The sequence below is a fragment of the Ceratotherium simum genome, chromosome 7 (assembly GCF_057802395.1).
Source record: "Ceratotherium simum simum isolate JZ-2026a chromosome 7, ASM5780239v1, whole genome shotgun sequence".
NCBI lineage: Eukaryota > Metazoa > Chordata > Mammalia > Perissodactyla > Rhinocerotidae > Ceratotherium > Ceratotherium simum.
Genome location: NC_141906.1, coordinates 18,625 through 38,163, shown reverse-complemented (window position 1 = coordinate 38,163; position 19,539 = coordinate 18,625). Strand labels below are relative to the sequence as shown.

The following is a 19,539-nucleotide window of genomic DNA, read 5'->3' as shown; positions in this document are numbered from 1 at the left end:
GTCAATATTTTGTGTTTTCTAATAATTGGAAAGATGAACTGGATAATAATGATGTAAAGATTAAAACTGTATATTTGTGTCTAGTAAAAGCTACATCGCAGAGTAATTATTTTCTAATCAATTAGTAGTAAAACAATATATGCATTGGGTTATATTCATTAATATTATTCCTTTACTAATTTTTCCTTATAGTAAAATAGGGATGAAGTTGATATATAAATAAACTGTATAAAATATATATAATGCTGCTCACTAATATTTACCCTTCAGCTACTATAGCATTCACCAGGGACAGCTAAAAGAAGGAATGAAAGGATTAAGGAGTCAGTTTCCATTACCCTTCTTCTATCAAAATGAGTTGTATGGTTGTAAGATCAGAAGATAATAAGAAAGCATAGTCAGTAACAGTATACTTCAACAGCAAAGCCTAACAATATGTATTGTTTTATTATTTCCACATACTTGGAAATGAGTTATTCTGCTTTAATCCCAGAACAATTTAACCGTTTTGTGGATGAAGACAGGGATGCTCAAAGAGGTTAAGTTGACTTGCTTAAGAGCCTACAATTTGCAAGTAGCAGAGAAAGGATTAAAATCTAAGGTTTTTTAGTTTCTGGTCCATTGCTCTTTTTTGGTTTTTTTTTTTTTTTTTTTTTTTTTTTTTTGGTGAGGAAGATCAGCCCTGAGTTAACATCCATGCCAATCCTCCTCTTTTTGCTGAGGAAGACCGGCCCTAAGCTAACATCTATTGCCAATCCTCCTCCTTTTTTTCCCTTTTTCTCCCCAAAGCCCCAGTAGATAGTTGTATGTCATAGTTGCACATCCTTCTAGTTGCTATATGTGGGATGCCGCCTCAGCATGGCCCGACAAGTGGTGTGTTGGTGCGCGCCTGGGATCTGACCCTGGCCGCCAGTAGCAGAGCATGTGCACTTAACTGCTGATCCACAGGGCCGGCCCCTCCATTGTTTTTTTGACCATATAATCAGAGACAGTAATCTGTACATCAGTCATTTTAGAATCATGTAGAGCTGGAAGGGACATTAGAGATTACCTTGTTTAAAACATTTGTTTTGTAGATGAAGGTTCAAAGAGATTAAATGTATTTCCTAAAGTTATAGAGCAAGTTAGTGGTAGAAGAACCACGATTAAAACCCAATAGTTAATTCCCCAGGTTGGCTTTTTTGCCTTTAAGTGTTTTCTCTGTCAATCAAAACTCCTGGCATAAAATACACATCTCTTTTTAGTGGTCATTTCTGGGCAGTTGTATTTTAAATGATTTTTTTTCTATTGCTTATCATTGTTTTCTGATTTTTCTCCATTTAATATAAGGGGGAAAGATTTTAATGGTTATAATATTTAAAAATAATCCACAAATATTTAAAACTTGTTTTTGTGAAATGTAAACTCTTGTAGTCTTTGAATTGATTTAATCACTACTAGAAAGATAAGACTCTCAGGTGTGTTGTAGTGACCTTAGAAAGCACTCCTCACTCAGGACTTTTTCTTCAGTTAGAGGAGGAGCTCTTTCAGTGGTCACTGTGCTTGTTTGTGCTCCAAACATTTTATTCAGCTATGAAATTAGTAACCAGATTCTGAGGATACATTTTCAGAAAAGTCATTTAAGGTAATTAGTATTATAAAAATGTGTTATTGTGCTGATAAATTAAGAAACAGTATACTTACCTAAAATCTTTAATACAGCACCAAAAGTAATTAACCTACACTCTGGAAGTGCTTTTCTTAAAAGAGCTTAAAGTTTTAGGAGTGAAAAAGAAAGCACAAAGCTTTGAGTAGGATCTTTGTCATAGTTTTTGTCTCCCTTTTTCTGAAATAACTGTTTTGACTCTTCCCTTGTATTTTTGAAACTGGATTTTGATCATTTTTCTTCCCTTACTTTTTCTTTGCCCAAACTACAGGGAATTAAGAATATCATTCTCAGTATTTCATAAAATTTTATAGTGTTAGATAAATTTATGTCCTGTAATGCTGTTATTGTTCAGGTGGTAAATGAGGTTTGGAGAAAGTGGGTGATGGCCCGCTGGTCATGTAGTGCCAACAGTCAGTTCTAGTGGCAGAGACAGGCGTAGAACACAGCACTTGTCATCCTGTCAACATACTGTGCTGCTTCTTCCTCACTTGGCTAATGTCCTAATAATGTTCTAAGAAAAAGGTGGATTTTTAACAAGTTTTTGTGTTGATAGTTTATCCTGTTACAATAAATTTTTATCTTGTTTTAGATGAGCTACTTTTGCCTCACATGAAAAAAATAGATAGCATGCTGAATGATAACCGAAAGAGACTTCTTGTGAATCTCCATTTGGATCAGTCATTCAAGGTATTTCCTTCAGATGATTAATTAGCGAAACTCAGCGGCAATCATAGTCTTAAGTACAATAGGAAGGAAAATTTATGAAATTCATTTTCAGTTTTATAAAATTTTCACCCAACGAAAAAAAATTTGATTTTTATTCATTGTGAATCTGTTTAGCTTGTCTTTTTATTGTATTAGGCACATTCTTAGTGTTAATCATTTGCTTGTCTCTGCCTAAATTCATTTCTGAGGCTTTTATATCCTAATATTCCTTCTATATAATAACTTCCAAATGTTTTCAAAAGTATTTCCTTTAAACTACTGTATTCCAATCTTGTTTTTCTTTTAAACCTTTTCAAAATTTTCACATTTCACCTATAATAATGAGAATTGGCCTTAGCACAGTTATCAGAATTCCCTTTACTTGCCAGATTTACCCAATATCTAAGGAAAAATTAATACATAATACATTAATTATTACATAATTAATATTAATACATAATAGTAGGGGATATGTATATATCTGTTACTATATCTTGGCACTATAAATTGGTTTTGGTGTTATCAGGAAAACAGAACAACAATAAGCTAATCTAAACTCAGAAAAGTTATGATAGAAGCTACTTAGTAGTCAAAAAATTTCCAGCTTTTCTTATTCAAAGTATAGCATAACAACATGTAGAATCATTTGATTATATTGACCTTGGGAGAAGTTTTTTTATATATTTATATAGCTTGCCATTTTTTTTTTTTTTTTTTTTTCCTTTCTTTTTGTGAGAAAGATTAGCCCTGAGGTAACCACTGTTGCCAATCCTCCTCTTTTTGCTGAGGAAGATGGGCTCTGGGCTAACATCGGTGCCCATCTTCGTCTATTTTTTTATATGTGGGATGCCTGCCACAGCATGGCTTGACAAGCAGTGTGTCAGTGCGCGCCCGGGCTACCACAGCAGAGTGCGAGCACTTAACCACTATGCCACTGGGCCAGCCCAGCTTTTTTTTGAAAATAGACTTTATTTTTTAGAGCAGTTTTAGGTTTACAGCAAAATTGAACAGAATGTACGGAGAGTTCCCATATACCCCGTCCCCACACGTGAACAACCTCCCCCATTATCAACATCTCCATCACGGTTCCCTCTGGGTGTTGTACACTCCAAGAGTTTGGACAAATGTACAAGGACAGGTGCCCGTCATTGTGGTCTCACACAGAGTAGTTTCACTGCCCTGAGCATCCTCTGTGCTCTGCCTACTCATCCCTCCCTCCCTCCTAACCCTTGGCAACCACTGATCTTTTTACTGTCTCCATAGTTTTACCTTTTCCAGAATGTCATAGACTTAGAATCGTACAGCATGTAGGCTTTTCAGATTGGCTTCTTTCACTTAGTAATATGCATTTAAGGTTCTGCCATGTCTTTTCATGGCTTGATGGTTCATTTCTTTTTAGCAGTGAATAATATTTCATTGTCTGGATAGATCACAGTTTATCTATTCACCTACTAAAGGACATCTTGCTTGCTTTCTGATCCTGGCAATTATCAAGAAAGTTGCTGTACACATTGTGTGTACATGTTTTATTTTGTGTGGACATGTTTTCAACTCCTTTGGGTAATTTGTATAGCTTTTTCACATCCCTATTTTATCTGAATTCCATGTAAAAGTGAAACTTCACTTCATTTTCACTAGGTGAAAATTAAGGCTCTGAGATTGAGTTCAAAGTTAAATGACACCAAACTCTGCTGGTAGTCCTATATTCTTCACTGACACGCACTTGCCGAGAAAAAAAGTTAGAAGCTAGTAAGAAGCCCAGTCCTAAGAATTTGGTCTGCTGATTCCTAGTCCAGTATTTTCTGCTTAACTACTGTCTTCAAATGAAATACTCCTTTGGGAAATATCATGTTTTCTGCAGACAAGAGAATGTTGTTAGATACGTGTTTTCTAAAAAGTTACTAAATCTTAAAAAAGACCGGTTTTGGCTAACTTGTAGAAATGTCAAACCAGTTCTCTAGTAACTTGTATTAAAATAAAAGCCACCACTCAGAAGTTAATAGATTTAGTGGATATTTAAGCTTATGCAATAGCTTATGAGACGAGCCACTGAAAAATTAGTTTTCATATTCTTATTGTCACAGAAAAAACACAAAATTTCTAATTTTGAAATTATAGTTATTAATTTTTACAGTTTTTATTTCCAGCAATTTGCCTTTCAGAGCCAAATACACGTATTAAAAGTTAGAATGATTTGATGTAAAATATTACAAACAGTATATTATAAAAGATTTTCTGTTTTTTAGAAATAATTAGCACCATTTTCCATGATGATCTTGGTAATTTTAGGAATCCTAAAGCCTTTTGAAGTTAATGATGTTCGGTTTTCATCTGAATTCCATGTACTTCCAGTCATCTTTAGCATCTTGTGCTTATTAGAAAGATTATTTAAATTATCTCTTTTCATTTCTGTTGACCTAGTTTTCACTGTTTCCAAATTTATAATCCATATATTGTCTTTAAATTCTATTTATTGTAAACAGTAATTCTGGGTCCGAAATTTTTCGAGTCTGGGTATGTTTTATATGGAAAGCACCAAAGTGTTTAATAAAAGCACAAATAATCTAAGAAAGAGAATGAAGCTAGAAATTAATAAAAGATTCTTTTCTTTCTATTAAATGAAACTTAACTTAGTTCCCTCCTACACTTATATCTAAAAAAATTAGATTATTTGTTAAAAAATGCCCTGTTTCGGGGATCAATACCACATGCTTAGGCACTCAAACAGAGTTTGGAAAAGAATGGCCTTGAAGGTTGTAACTGTTTATAAAACAATTGAGTTTATCAAGTGAGAACTACATTCTGAATAATAAATATAATGGGAGCACTTGAATCCTTTTAGTGTCAGAATAGTAAATGATATTGGTAGCTCAGTTTAATTTTTTAAAACAATAGTTACATTTAGCTACAAATATGATTCAGTTATTGTTTGTAGCTTTTCACGTCAAGATGATTTGCTGAGGAGGTTGGGCATAAATATGCCAGTAGGTTTTAAAGAATGGACTGGAATTGGTTCTGCCACATGGCCACTAAATTATCAGTGGTAACTACTATGTTATTGTGCTCAGAAAACTCATCAGGCTGTTTTGGACTCATCTCACAACTGCTTTTCCAGTGGTCAAAAGAAGTGAGAGAAGTGGTGAGGCCAGAGAAGCATTATAATGCTTCTTGTTTTCCTGTTCTCGTTCTCATCCTTGATCAGATGAATTCTTCATAGCAGGGCTTGGCCAAGTTTCAGGGTGTTAACAGTGGTTTAATTTGTAGAGCTTTGAAGAAGCTTGTATGTGTCCCTCTTTCCCCTGCCGTGAAGCCGGAGAGGCATGACTCGAAACTCTGCCTCCTTTGGGAGTCCCCACAGTGTCATGGGCCGTTGCTTAAAGCCGGTCATAAGGTTGGCCCAGATTCAAGGGATGGGGAAATAGATTCCACGCTTTGATGGGAGGAGCCACAAAGAATATGTGGCCATGTTTACACCCCATGTTTGTATGTATATGTACATGTATATTGTATATATTTACCACATCCATCAGTCCCCCCACATATATTTGTGTGTGTGTATATGTACATGTATGTATATATTTCTGTACTTTAAAAAATAAATTTTAATGGCTGGAAGTAGTTTAGATTAGTTTTCTTCTGATGTGAGTTATTTTTGCTTGATTTTAAAGAATGCTTTGGAAAGTTTTCCTGAACTAACAATAATTACTCGAGACTCTAAAGCAAAAAGTGGGGGATCTGCCATTTCTAAAATCAAAATGAATGGCAAAGCTTATAATAAGAAAACTCTAAGGACTTCTAAGACAACCACTAAATCTGCACAAGTAAGTATATATTGATTGACGTAGTTATACCTTTTCCAGTTGTTAATATATTCCTACTTAAAACGTTGAAATAAGCAAACATTTTACTATATTGTTGTTAAATGTGAGGTTTTTTCAGGTAGAAATGGGCAGCTCTGGCTTAAGGAACAGAGACTCAGTCTTATTCTTTGTTTTTCTCCACTGCCTAGTACGTTATCTGGTATATAGCAAGTGCTCACAAATTTTTTAAATAGACTAATAAGCAAGGAATCATCCTATGCTTGTATTTATATTTTTTATATAGTTTTTTTTGTCATTGGATACAAATGCCTACAGATAAGTGAGTGTGCACACTTTTCATAAGATGCAATATGGATTCCATATCTGAAAAATTATTAAAATTGGAATTCATTCATTTTCAAATATAGTCTAAATTACTGCTTTTTCAGAAAACAGCAACATATCAAGTCCACATAAAAAATGTATTCTGTAGAAACATTCACAAATGCAGAAAAACATGCCTTTGCTCATGCAGAATTGTAAGAGCAATTCAGTTGTGTTACCAGTGTGAGGTTGGATAAATAAAGAGCCGCTCAGATAATGTAATACTACGGACTTTTCACAGAGAAGAGGTAGATTCATTCGTTCTTTCAATGAAAAGTTTGGAATGCCTGTGGTGTGCCAAATACAGTTCTAAGCACTAGGAATAAAACAGTGCAAAAAATGTCAAAAATCCCCGCCCTCATATAATTTATATTGGGGGGGGTATATGTAATAAAGAGAAAGATATCCAAGTTATAGTTAGATAAAAAACTAGTTATAAAAAAGACACTTGCAGAGCAATATGTATAGTATGATTCCTTTCCCTTTACAAAGTTAGTGTTATTAATATAAGTAGAGGGAGAACATCGAAGAGTGTATAACATACTGTTAACCTTGTTTATCTCTGAAGCAAGAGATTATAGGATTCTTTTACTTTATAAGTCATATTGTATGTTTACTATTTAAATTTTTCTATAATGTTTAATTTTTTGGAATAGTGTATATTTAGATTTAGGAAAAAGAATGAAGATTTTAAAATACAATTTAAATTCTTATTTTGAATAAGCCTCTTGTCGATATTAATACAAGCTAATATCTAGCCATATAAGTCATTTTCATTGAGACTTTTGGTCTAGTATTTTTGTAAATGTATTCTTAGCTTAGATAACTCCATGAAATAAATATATCTATGAACTATTTTCTTTTTATAGGAGTTTGCTGTTGATCCAGAGAAAATACAGTTGTATTCTTTATATCATTCACTGCATCATTATAAATATCATGTTTATCTGATATGTAAAGATGAGGTAATTATTTTTTCACTTATTTAAAAAAGAAATGTATATTTTTCCAAACTTTAAGGAAACTGTATCTATTAATCTGAGGCTCATCAGCTTTTGTAGGAGCTTAAGTGGTGATATTTTTAAGCTGTTAGAGCTTGCTTTACATTGCCATAATAAATGGTCCTTTATTGCATTTTCCTCTCTCATAATGTACAACGATCCTGCTTTAATTCATTTCAGTCACTGCTGTCTTCCTTATCATTAGAATGGCCTTATCCCACTTAATTGCAGAGAAATGGGTTTTTTTTTGTGCCTTGGCATGAGGAAATGATAGTTAAAATCTAATTGTAACTTTTAAATACCATAATTTAAGTTGCTCAGAAGTTATTTATGATAGTAATACCACTTTGTGGATGGGATATAAGGAATAATTTGCTCAGAGGTTAAATGGCTGTAGACATTACTACCTATCAGTTTTTTAACTAAAAAGGGTTAAGTTGGCTCAAGGCTATATCTGATGTCTTTGATAATGGTCTGGTATGGAAAGATGTTCATAAATCTAACCTCTGTCTAGCAAAGGAGAAAGTAAAGATGGTCATGTAATTATGTTGACTACTTTTACAGTACTCCCAAATGCAGAATTGACCCCCAGATTTGCCATTCAGCTTTTAACACAATTGAAAAGAATTGAGAAAGTTTGAACTACTTTTCCTAGCCTTCTTCCCTGCCCCCATGGAGCCAAAAATGACAGGATTAGACTTCACCCAAATTTATTTGAAATAATCCTTTTCCATGGATAGATTTTTAAAAAAAGATTGATGCTTGTAGGTGAATTAATTAATCTCTTTTCATTCAGAATATGGAAACAGTAAGCCCTTATGAAGAGCTTATAAAGTGATAAGTATAAGCTAATGTGACAATTCTTTTTATTTTAGATTTCTTCTGTGCAGAAAAAAAATGAAGATTTAGGACAGGAAGAAATTGTGCAACTTTGTATGAAAAATGTAAAATGGGTGGAAGACCTATTTGAAAAATTTGGAGAACTTCTAAATCATGTTCAGCAGAAGTGTTCCTAACATTTCCACAAAAATGCCGTCTATTTTATAGCACTGATGAAATGGCGGAGGGGGGTGGTCACAGAGGGTCTAGGGCCTCAGATAATCAAGTGTCAGCAGTGGTCTCCCACAGGCCCGCCTGCTCTGATCAGGGAACTGCGTCATGACCTCTGCTGAAGGGCAGTGGTGCTGTCGGGGAAGCAGTCCTTTGGAAATGGACCTAAATCCCACCACATTTGTATCCTAATGAATGATTTTTCTATTTTGTAAACCATTGGGTAACTGAGTTTTATTTTCAGAAATGTTTTTTGAAAAAAGATGAAGCATGCACTAAATATAATTTTTCTTTATTGCTAGAGAGATAACACTTAAGTAACTTGATTATTTTTTCCTGACTCTGACTAAACACCAGAATGAAAGAAAGGTGGCAGAAAGCATACGCTTGTATTCATGTCTGGCCACAAAACGGAAGGTATTGTACATTATGAAAACAAGTCTGGTGTGATGTGACATTTTATATGAGAATATCATCAATTTAAAATATAAAATTCAGAAACTGCATTCTGCTTTACGAACTCCTTTTACTCTTAACATGTTCAGGAAACTGGATGTGGAATTGGTGCAATTCTGTGACTGCTTTTTGTGTCAAATTTTATTGTGATGAAAAAAACAATGACATACTATTTTCCCTATCTCAAAGAAAAGTATTTTCCTTTATACTGTTTTTCCTTTGGGAAAATTTTCAATTGTACATTTTATTTCACTAATAGTTGTATTTTTCACAAGGAAAATGTTGTGGTTATAATTATGTGTGATGTTTCTGTGCTACACTTTTCATTATTTTCAGTAAATCTTATTTAGTTATATATTGAATTTCTATTGTCAGTTCTATCTTGAGGTAACCATTTTTGTCTATACAGATTTGCTTCAGTGTTTCCAGAATATGCATTCAGTGCTAGAGTTAGTTTAGCTTTATAAATGGGGTTGTGTTAGACACTGCAGTAATTTTCTGATTCATGAAAATAAATTTTTTACTAAACTAGCACTTGATTAACTGATCTGTCAAAATAAAACTCTAACCACGTGATACATTGTGAAGAATAAACTTTATGATTAGACCTCGAGCAGTGTGAAACGCAGCTCACCTGATGGAACTGGAAGTGGCAGAGCGCTCCTGCGGGTGCCTTTCCAGCCTTTGGGCATCTATGTAGCCTTCTTTGCTTTGACAGCTAGTGTTGCCAGTAGTTGAGCTGAGACGGTGAATGTATTAGGTTCAACATGACCTTGTGTTTTACTTGTGTTTGCCAACAGGATGCCTTATTTGTTTGAGAAAAAGATTTACTAGTGTCCTTCTAAATGATCTTTTTTAGGATTCTAAAGAAGTTGTTAACCATCATACTTGGTTTATTTTACCACCATTCAGTGCCTTAAGTCCTATCCAGAAAGCAGTGTTACTGCTGAAGGCCCAAATAAGACGTGCGTTATGTGGATGTTGCTGTTGTCTTGATTTTGAGTTAATAGGCCAACTTCTAATAACTAAAAACCTCAGTAAACTAGCAAAGAATTGAAAGAAACGTGTCACTTGATTTGAGAATAAAACATTGTCGCAGTGGGTAAAAAATAAGTGAGTTAAGCTTACATATTTATTTCTGATGGTTATCTTTTTAAAAGCAATAATCCTTAATCCAACAATCCTTGTACCTGCTATTAGACAGGATACTCAATAATAGAAGTTTCTCCCAAGGGTTAGATGTTCCATTTCTGAAAGTTAAAAAAAACTGCTTAGGGGGCCGGCTGGGTGGCGCAAGCGGTTAAGCACGCGCTCCGCTTCAGTGGCCTGGAGTTCGCAGGTTTGGATCCCAGTGTGCACCGACGCACTGCTTGTCATGCCATGCTGTGGCAGCGTCCCATATAAAGTAGAGGAAGATGGGCACGGATGTTAGCTCAGGGCCAATCTTCCTCAGCAAAAAAAAAGGGGAGGATTGGCATCGGATGTTAGCTCAGGGCTGATCTTCCTCACAAATAAAAAAAAAAAAACTGCTCAGGCAGCTTATTTTGAAAACAAAAGTAACTATTAGATTCATTTTGCCTAACTCAAATGAGAGCGTATCAGCAATGAGAGCATCATAAAATTAATTTTGCTAAGTGGAGAAGAGTAAGAAGCAGCCGTATTTCTTTCTGATGTCGACTCTGGCTAGAATTGGTTTCTTTCATTTCCGAAGTGCAGGGTAGATAACTACATCTCCTAATGTAGTGTTGGAAGTCTTTCCATTACTCCCCCGGCTTACTTTCCTGAATCACTGATGGTTTAGATATTTTTAAAAGTCATTTGGCATTTAGGTGACTCTTGAAGTACATGTTTAAAATCATTTTCTTCGTGATATGGCCCTTAGAAAACAGAGATGTGTCCTGTAGAAAATAACCCATGTCCTTTGCAACTACGATTGCCTTCAAACTGTCTGTAGTTGTATTCATTTTAGTAAAACAAGTGTTTTCATAATATCAGAGGCCAGGTCTATAGTACTGCCTTGAGGAGACCCAATTGTTTTTGCACCATCTTCTCTCATTTGACCTGTGTTATATAGACAAAGACATGAAACTCAGGTCTTAGAGAAAAGTGGGACAGTTATGACAACCATACCTAAGTCTGAATAAACACCTAGCTGATTAGCATTCACATTCCTTGCCAGGGAGTTCGAAATTTGTAATAGAAATAACTTTACCTTGTGGATTGACTAAAAGAGGTGAAGTACATGTTGCCACAACCCAGGGAAACATTTTTAAGCAAGATTGGATTTTCCTACCTACCGATATCTGAAAATAATTTAATATAAAAAATCATTTTGTGTAGGTGTTCATTTCTAGTTTAGATTAGTGGTTGGAGAAGCAGGCTTCTCGTTTTCATTGCATGATCACCAGTTTCCACTTATTTGATCCTCTATTGAAGTCATAAATTTATAATGATTTATGAATTATCGTAAGTCAACAATAGAAACTGCCCATTGTTCTATTACACTTTCAAATAGAAAACATTGGTAAGATGGAAAAACCTTAATTATAATGGCTTAGAAAATGTTCAGATTACCTTTAAATTTCTAAATTTCTTTAAATTTCTAAAATGTAAAAATTATAAATGATTCATACATTATTACTATTTTCAAAGCTTTCCTCACATTTCTAAAGCCTTACTTTCCTTTTAATATATGTCTATTCTTTAAAGCAACTGTTTTCTAACCTATGACTTTGGAGATATATCCATAAAACCAGTATAGCGGCAGGGTTGTTGAATCAGCTTTGGGTCCCAAAAGTTGCTTCAGATGTTCAAGTCGTGAATTTTATTGTATTTGTAGGATACAATTTTTGTTTAAAAATGTAGTTCCATCTGTTTCTCAAAAATACTTTTCAACTAGTGAAATATCCCAGGATAACTGCTTCTAAGTGTGTCAGTTGCGCTTGACACATAACTGCACAAATGAGCAATGTACACTTTTGGTTGTGCATTAACTTACATGTACAACTTTTGGCGTCTGTGTTCACAAATGCGTGTTTTCGCAAATCACCTTTATCTATAAGTGACAATAACTGAACTTAAGGATACAAAGAAACCTGCATTTGTAGTCCAGAGTTTTCAGTGGTCCATAATACAATGTATGGAAATGGGAAATGTGAAGGACAGTTTTGTATATTTGTTTGTTACTAACTCAGATCATTAAAGTGAAAACAGTTTTTTAAACAACAAAATCATAATGTTTTGGGATTTGGTTTTTTTTTTTAAGAATTGAAAGCTGAGGTATTATCCAAAAGCATCATCGTGTTATAGATTCCTCACACAACTACCTCATGTTGCAGAGTCCTAAACAGTTACTAGGTACAAATGGTATAGGGCCCACCCATTGTTTTGTCAAATGATTATGTCAATATTTGATGAAATACAGCTTCAGCTGACAATGTCAGAAAATACTTGAGTTTCTGTGTTAAGATACAACTCTTTTAGCCCTTTTCCACCTATAAAGATGTATAAATCCACTGTCACTTTTCTAGTTTTTATTTGAAAATACAGACAGTCCACGACTTAAAATGATTTGACTTCCACTTTTTCCACTTTACGATGGTGTGATAGCCATACACCTTCAGTAGAAACTGTACTTCGAATTTTGAATTTTGATCTTTTCCTGGGCTAGCGATGTGTGGTATGATCCTGTGTTGTGCTGCTGGGCAGGGCAGCCCCACGATCATGAGGGTGAACAGTCGATACACTACAACTGTTCTGTTACTCACTTTCAGTACAGTATTCAATCAATTACAAGAGATAGTCAACACTTCATTATAAAATAGGCCTTGTGTTAGATAGTGTTGTCCAACTGTAGATCATGTAAGTGATCTGAGGATGGTTAAGGTAGGCCAGGCTAAGCTATGGTGTTCGGTAGGTTTGGTGTACTAAAGTTATTTTCGACTTATGATATTTTCAACTTAAGATGAGTTTATTGAGACATTACCCCATCGTAAGTAGAGGAAGATCTGTATTGCACATTTGGAAGTAATTGCTAATATCAAGATATTTTTTATTATTTATATAAACTATTGGGTAGGTAAAAAGGAGTTTGTCTTGACTGATCTTTTCATTTTCAGAATAATAATCTGCCTTAACTTTCATATATTTTAAAATATTAAATATTTCAAGTAAAAATATTGTCAGCATATTTCCTGTGTTTTAATTAGATTTGGTGTAAAAGCACTTACTTTTCATTCCTTGATTTATTTTACACAGTTCAAAAATCAATCAATCAATGATCTCTATCAAAAAATATTTTAAAGTTCTGTAACATCCCTATTTTGTTCTCCATTGGTTGCTGAAATTGCTGTTCATTTTAGTATTTTCCACAAAATATTTTAGAAAACAGTCATTATTCAGATTATCCATAGCAAGTCTAAATGATAGCACTTAATCCTACACTGCTTTGTCGATGTCTTGTATCTCAGTGAAGCTCTCTACATTCAATTATTTAATCTGACCCTTCTCTTTGTTTTCCATGTGGAAATGTTTTTATTACCAGAAAAATAATAAAGCTACTCAAGTGTGCTGTTTAAAAAATAGCCAAAGAAAACGAAAAAGTCTAGAGAAAAAGGTATAAACCACTCTCTACCAAGTCTTGACTTCAGCCTAAAACATGCTTTCAGTTCCTGATACGGGATGGGTCACAAGATTAGGGATTATGAATTGGCCCTTTTCTGTGGTGTGGCTTTAAGTAAATTCCTAGATATCAGAGATGCCCATGTTTGAGAATTAAAAAGCACATTTCAAAGTGAAATAGAAATGATCTGGATTATTGATCATTTTAGGTTATGTATATATCTGTTCTTCAGTTGGCATGAATAATTTAGAGCTGACAAGTTTCAAATAGAAGGAAGATACAATTACCTATTAGTCTATTGTTAAACCTTATTTATTTTGTGGTGTTAATCGGGAGTCAAGAAATTGCTTTGCAAAAATAACTTATGTTTTACGTGTAATCTGCCTGTGATGCATGGAGAGTTTATTGTTTTTACCCAAATCAAATATAGATGTCCTTTCAAATTAGCTCCTTAAAGTATTTAGAATAAGGCAGCAGTGAAAATCATTTAAGACATACAATAGGGGCCGGCCTGGTGGCACGAACAGGGTGATGCCCTGTTCTGATCCCGGGCGCGCACTGATGCACGGTTTGTCAAGCCATGCTGTGGCGGCGTCCCATATAAAGTAGAGGAAGATGGGCATGGATGTTAGCCCAGGGCCAGTCTTCCTCAGCAAAAAGAGGAAGATTGGCAGATGTTAGCTCAGGGCCTATCTTCCTCACACACACACACAAAAAGACATACAATAAAAAATAATGGACATGATAGAAATGTTTTTCTTAAATTGCAGCCAGAGTTATCTTTTTCCTGTCCTTTTCCTCTTCACATTTCCATTGCTTTCATTGCCTTTAACCCAAACTCTGCCACAGTTTACAAAGCCCTTTATGAAATGTCCCTACTTCGTTCCCCTGCCCTTCTTCCATTTTGGCTACCTTAAGGAACTTCTTTAAATTCCTCAAATGTGTTTGTTTATTTTTGCCTCCAGTCCATGTTCCCTCTGCTGAACAATTCTTCCTTCAGATTTCACCTTAACATCACTTGTATTGAACCAGACAGATAAGGTTTTCCCCTCCGGACCAGATTAGATGCCCTGTGATTCCTCCAGTGTAGCATTTACCACCCGTCGTGGTGGTTGCTTGATGGGTGGTCTCTCTTGTGCTCCATCTTACCATCTCCTGATGATAGGGCCCTTGGGTGTTGTCATCACCATTGCATTCCCAGCATCTAGTGCAGTATCTGGTCTCATTAAATATTTGATGGATAACTGGATATATGAAAGGAGAGTTACAGGGACCATTAAAAAGATAAAAACAGGAAAGTATTCATTGGATTTTGAAATAAAGTCATTAATGACCTTAATGAGCAATAGTAATTGCAACATCAGAAGAAAAAGGCAGTACCAAGAGTTTTATAATACAAAAATTGCTGGTATTTTAAGAAACAGTGAAATGTAGTGGCCATCAATTTTTACATTTTGTCCTCATATGCAGAGAGACCCCTGGTACCAGGAATTCACATTTCTTTTGTCTTTAGGGCTGGAGACTCTCCAGATAGAATAATCAGGGAAGAAAGTCCTGGTAAAAATCAGTGTTTCTTTCTGTTAGTTGCACTTGTTGTGAGCAAAGTACTCTGGGGGGAGAGTTCATTTACTGGGGAGGGTCGGGGAAGGCTTCATGGAAGCAGTAATGATTAAGCTGAGCCTCAGATCAGGAGGACTTTTAAACAGCTGGATGAGGAAGATGGCATAATAGTTTGTATCAAGAGAATGGTTTCTACTTCAGTTCTGCCACTAGACTAGCTCTATTCTTAGGCGTGTCCTGTGACACTTAATCTGGATCTGTTTTCTCATCCTGAAAATGAGGCAAGAAACAAAGTCTTCAGCTATTAATGTTCTTTGATTCTAGATAGAGAGACTGGAATGTTGGGAGAAATGCCCAGTGGTCTGGCAGCATCCAAAGAGAGCTACAGCAGAAGAGTAAGCATGGAAAGGCCTTACTGCATTATTTAGTATCTTGTACTAACTTGCAGGACTTTCTCAAAATCATTGAGCAGCTGTTTTATACACACACACACCGTCAGTGCTTAGTTCATCTTGTGACACTAGTGTGAGATTAATTAGAAACATGTCTGATATCACCAGTCAATTATGAAGTACTTAAGGCCTGTAGCCACATAGTCTTCATCCTTCTATCTCTAATAGCACAAAGTCTTGTACACAATAGGCACTTAATAGGTATGTGTTGAGTAGATGGGTGAATATATAAATGAGGGTTTATTTGGAATCAGTTTAAAGTGTTTTCAAGCTGGCCTCTAAGTAGTTCAAAATGCCATATTGTCAATGGTCCGTCCCCGGCTTTCTCTTTCTGTCTCTGAAAGAAAACATCTCTTACACTACCCATCCTTTGCATGTCACTCTTAGTTCTCACTGTGCTTACAACAAATCAGAGTCCATTTTCTTAATTCTTAGGTTTAATTTCCATTTAATGTATGGAAGTGTATGGGCTATCATCAGAGGGCAGGTGTCTTTAAGCAGTGAAGCAGGAGAATTCAAATCACTAGCAATAGCCTAGCAGAAAGAACCTGACTTTAAAATGAATTTTTTAAAATTAGCCTTGTTTACGTAGACTCTTTATCAATGCTGGAAAAACTGTTAAACCAATCAGTAGAAGGTCTTTTCAGTGCCATCCCTCCATTGAATTTATTATAAGATCATATTATTTTCCTTAAGTAGAATTCAGGAAGTTAAGGTTTTTCACAGCTGATGCTAATGCAGATATAGTAACATTATCATGAGTTTGCAAACAATTCACTGTCAAAAAGATTGTGTATTCAAGCACCATTCACAAAGCATTGCAAAGCAAAAATTTGCGTTTTTTTAAAGTATGCTCATACTGCTCATGAACAAACACTGCCAGCCAAATGAGAAAGATGAGAGGTCATCACTAGTTGCTGAGCACCACTCTATTAGCTGCTATAACAAAAAAAATAGGCTAAGTAGCTTAAACAACAGAAAATTATTTTGTCACAGTTCTGCAGGCTAAAGCTCCCACATCAAGGTTGAACAGAGTCAGTTGCTGGTGACGGCTCTCTTCCTGGCTAGCAGATAGCTGCCTTCTTGCTGTGTCCTCAGATGGCAAAGAAAGCAAGCTCTCTGGTGTGTCTTATGAGGGCACTAATCCCAGCATGAAGGCTCCACACTCATGACTCGTTTAACCCTGGTTACCTCTCAAAGGCTCCATCTCCAAATACTACTATGTTGAGGGTTAGGGCCTCAGCATATGAATTTGGGAGGACAAAAACATTCAGTCCACAACTACCACTGAGGTGTCAACTATGGCATAGAGGAGTAGAAAGCCAGCCCTGCAAATAGTCATCACTGATTGGCTTAAAATGATCTCTGGTTTATCCAGAAGGAAGAACACAGTTTATATGCATCCCTCTCTTCTGCTATAGGGGTTTTAGAGGTTCACAATGAAACTCCCTTAGCATAGTGGTCAATGACTTTTGCAACTGAGTCATAGTCTTTGAACTTCACAAAGGCAATATCCTGTCAGTTCCTAAATAAATCTTACCTTTCCTCATTTCTCTCTTCCACTGGCATTTTCTTGTCAGTGAAGGGACTACTGTAGTTGCCTGTGAACTGCTATCTCCTCCCTTCTCATCCTGCCTTCCTTCTATCCATTCTCCATGCAGCAGTCAGTGACGTTAAACAACTGATCACCTGACTCCACATTGGTAACCCTTCAATACTGTCTATTGCTCTTAGGATAAAGGCCAAAACGAATGGCAACTTCTACTTTCAGCCATAATGGAGTAACAGAGACTAGATATAACATTCTGCCTTAAAAAGGAAGACAAAATTAGGGGCCAGCCGAGTAGCATTGTGGTTAAGTTTGCGTGTTCCACTTTGGTGGCCTGGAGTTCACAAGTTTGGATCCCAGGCGTAGATCTACACAGTGCTTATCAAACCATGCTGTGGCAGCATCCCATAGAAAAAATAGGGGAGGATTGGCACTGATGTTAGCTCAGGGACAATCTTCCTCAAGCAAAAAAAAAAAAAAAAAGACACATTATGAAAGTGGTTTTCAAACATTAAACAATAGACAGCACAGGACAGTAATCCTGGGAGGAGGGAAACAGATGAGTTGAGACCTGTGATTGCTTGAGCTTACTGCCTGGAGAGAGTTTCTAGGCTACGTACGGGAAGAGTGAATCCAAACAGAGCCTGTAGGTCTCAATAAATTGAGACACTTCAGACTGGGGAGGCCTAGCCAGCTAGAATTTGCAGAGTGTGGAGTACCAGAAAGGAGAGAGTTGCACAAAGATTGAGTTCTGGAGATTTGCAGAGGGTTCTCCTCAAGACTCCAACTAAGTACTTACCAGCTTACATGTGTGAGGAAACTACCAGCCAAGGAAAGGACCACCATAAAGTGTCAGGTAGAACAACCCTCTAAGCTCACATAGGGACCAGCAGGGTTCATGTTTCTACCAGTCAGATTGGAAAGACTTCCTAACACAAGGCATCAGTAGAGTCCTCAGAAGATTATTGTCTTATTAGTGCAACAAAATTGGTCCTAGACAAATGGCTGTTCTGGATCCATCTAACAAAACTTAAAAGGAAGCCTGAAAAAGATTAAATTGTTTCTGAGTCACTTAATTGCATCCCAGGACAAAGCCAAAATATACATAAAGGATACCAAAAAAATTCCAACACCCAATATGTAAAACTCACATTGTCATCAAATAAAAAATTACCAGGAATGTGAAGAGCAAGAAAATGCCACTCATATGAGAAGAAAAATCAATCCATGGAAACACACTCAGGAAAGACACAAATGAAAAAATTAGTAGACAAGGATTATAAATCAGCTATTATAAATATACTCTGTATGTTCAAAAAGGTAGAGGAAAGCATAAGCTGTTATAATAGGGAGAAATATGGAACTGTGGGGGAGAAAAATTTTCCTCTACCCTTTTAGATTCTTCTGGCTGGCCTAAGAATTAAATCGATATGAGACACATTAACAGGAGGAAATCTAATTTAATTTTGTACATACAGGAACTCCACATACGTGAGCGAGTCAGAGACCCCACATACATGAGCAATTCAGAGACAAAATGACAAAATGAAGTATATATGCCATCTTGAGCTAAGGAATAGGATAGGGGCCTGAGACTTCAGAGGGGAGGAGGGTAATTCACAGGACAATAAGAAGAGTAGATCTTCAGTAATTAGAGGTTTGCCCTGCCATACAGATAGGTCATAAGAATTTATCCCTGATAATAACTCTTATTATGGGCAAGCCCCCAAATTTAAATTGTTTAAGGGAGAGGTAAAAGTTTCTCTTGAGTCCACAGAGTCTTGGTTGCTTTTAGCTCAGAATATTCCACATGCCCAAGTGGCACATCTTGGGGAGGCGTGTTCTGGACACCTTCAGAAGATATAAAAAAGGACATAAACTGAACCTTTAGAAATGAAAACTGTAATTTCTGAGGTAAAAAATACATTGGGTGGGATTAACAGCAGATTAGATATTTTAGAAGAAATGATAAGTGAATTTGAAGACATTGCAACAGAAAATATCCAAAATGAAACAAAAAAGACTGAAAAAATTTAACAGTGTATCAATGAACACTGGAATAATTTTAAGCAGCCTAATATAGGTATAATTGGAATCCCTGAAAGGGAGAGGGAGACAGAAAAAATATTTAAAGAAATAATGGCTAAAATTTTTCTAAATTTAATGAAAACTATCAAGTCACAATTCCAAGAAGCTCAAAGAACCCCAGCATAAGAAACCTGAAAAAAAAAAAACTACATTAAAGCACATCATAATAAAATTGCTTAAAGCCAATGATACAGAGACCATCCTAAAAGCAGCCAGAGAAAAAAA

The 19,539-nt window shown here is 35.7% G+C and overlaps 1 protein-coding gene across 6 annotated transcripts in view; it reads left to right on the top strand.

The window, feature by feature from the left end:
- QSER1 (glutamine and serine rich 1) overlaps positions 1 to 12,277 on the top strand; it is an 83,768-nt gene extending 71,491 nt beyond the window's left edge. For all 6 annotated transcript variants that reach the window (XM_087433032.1, XM_087433031.1, XM_087433035.1 and 3 more), the window contains 4 exons: positions 2,238 to 2,335; positions 6,022 to 6,174; positions 7,407 to 7,502; positions 8,414 to 12,277. In XM_087433032.1, coding sequence (XP_087289158.1) covers positions 2,238 to 2,335; positions 6,022 to 6,174; positions 7,407 to 7,502; positions 8,414 to 8,554 — 488 coding nt within the window. In that variant the 3' untranslated portion in view covers positions 8,555 to 12,277. The remainder of the gene's footprint in view (positions 1 to 2,237; positions 2,336 to 6,021; positions 6,175 to 7,406; positions 7,503 to 8,413) is intronic.
- Positions 12,278 to 19,539: the final 7,262 nt, after the last annotated feature.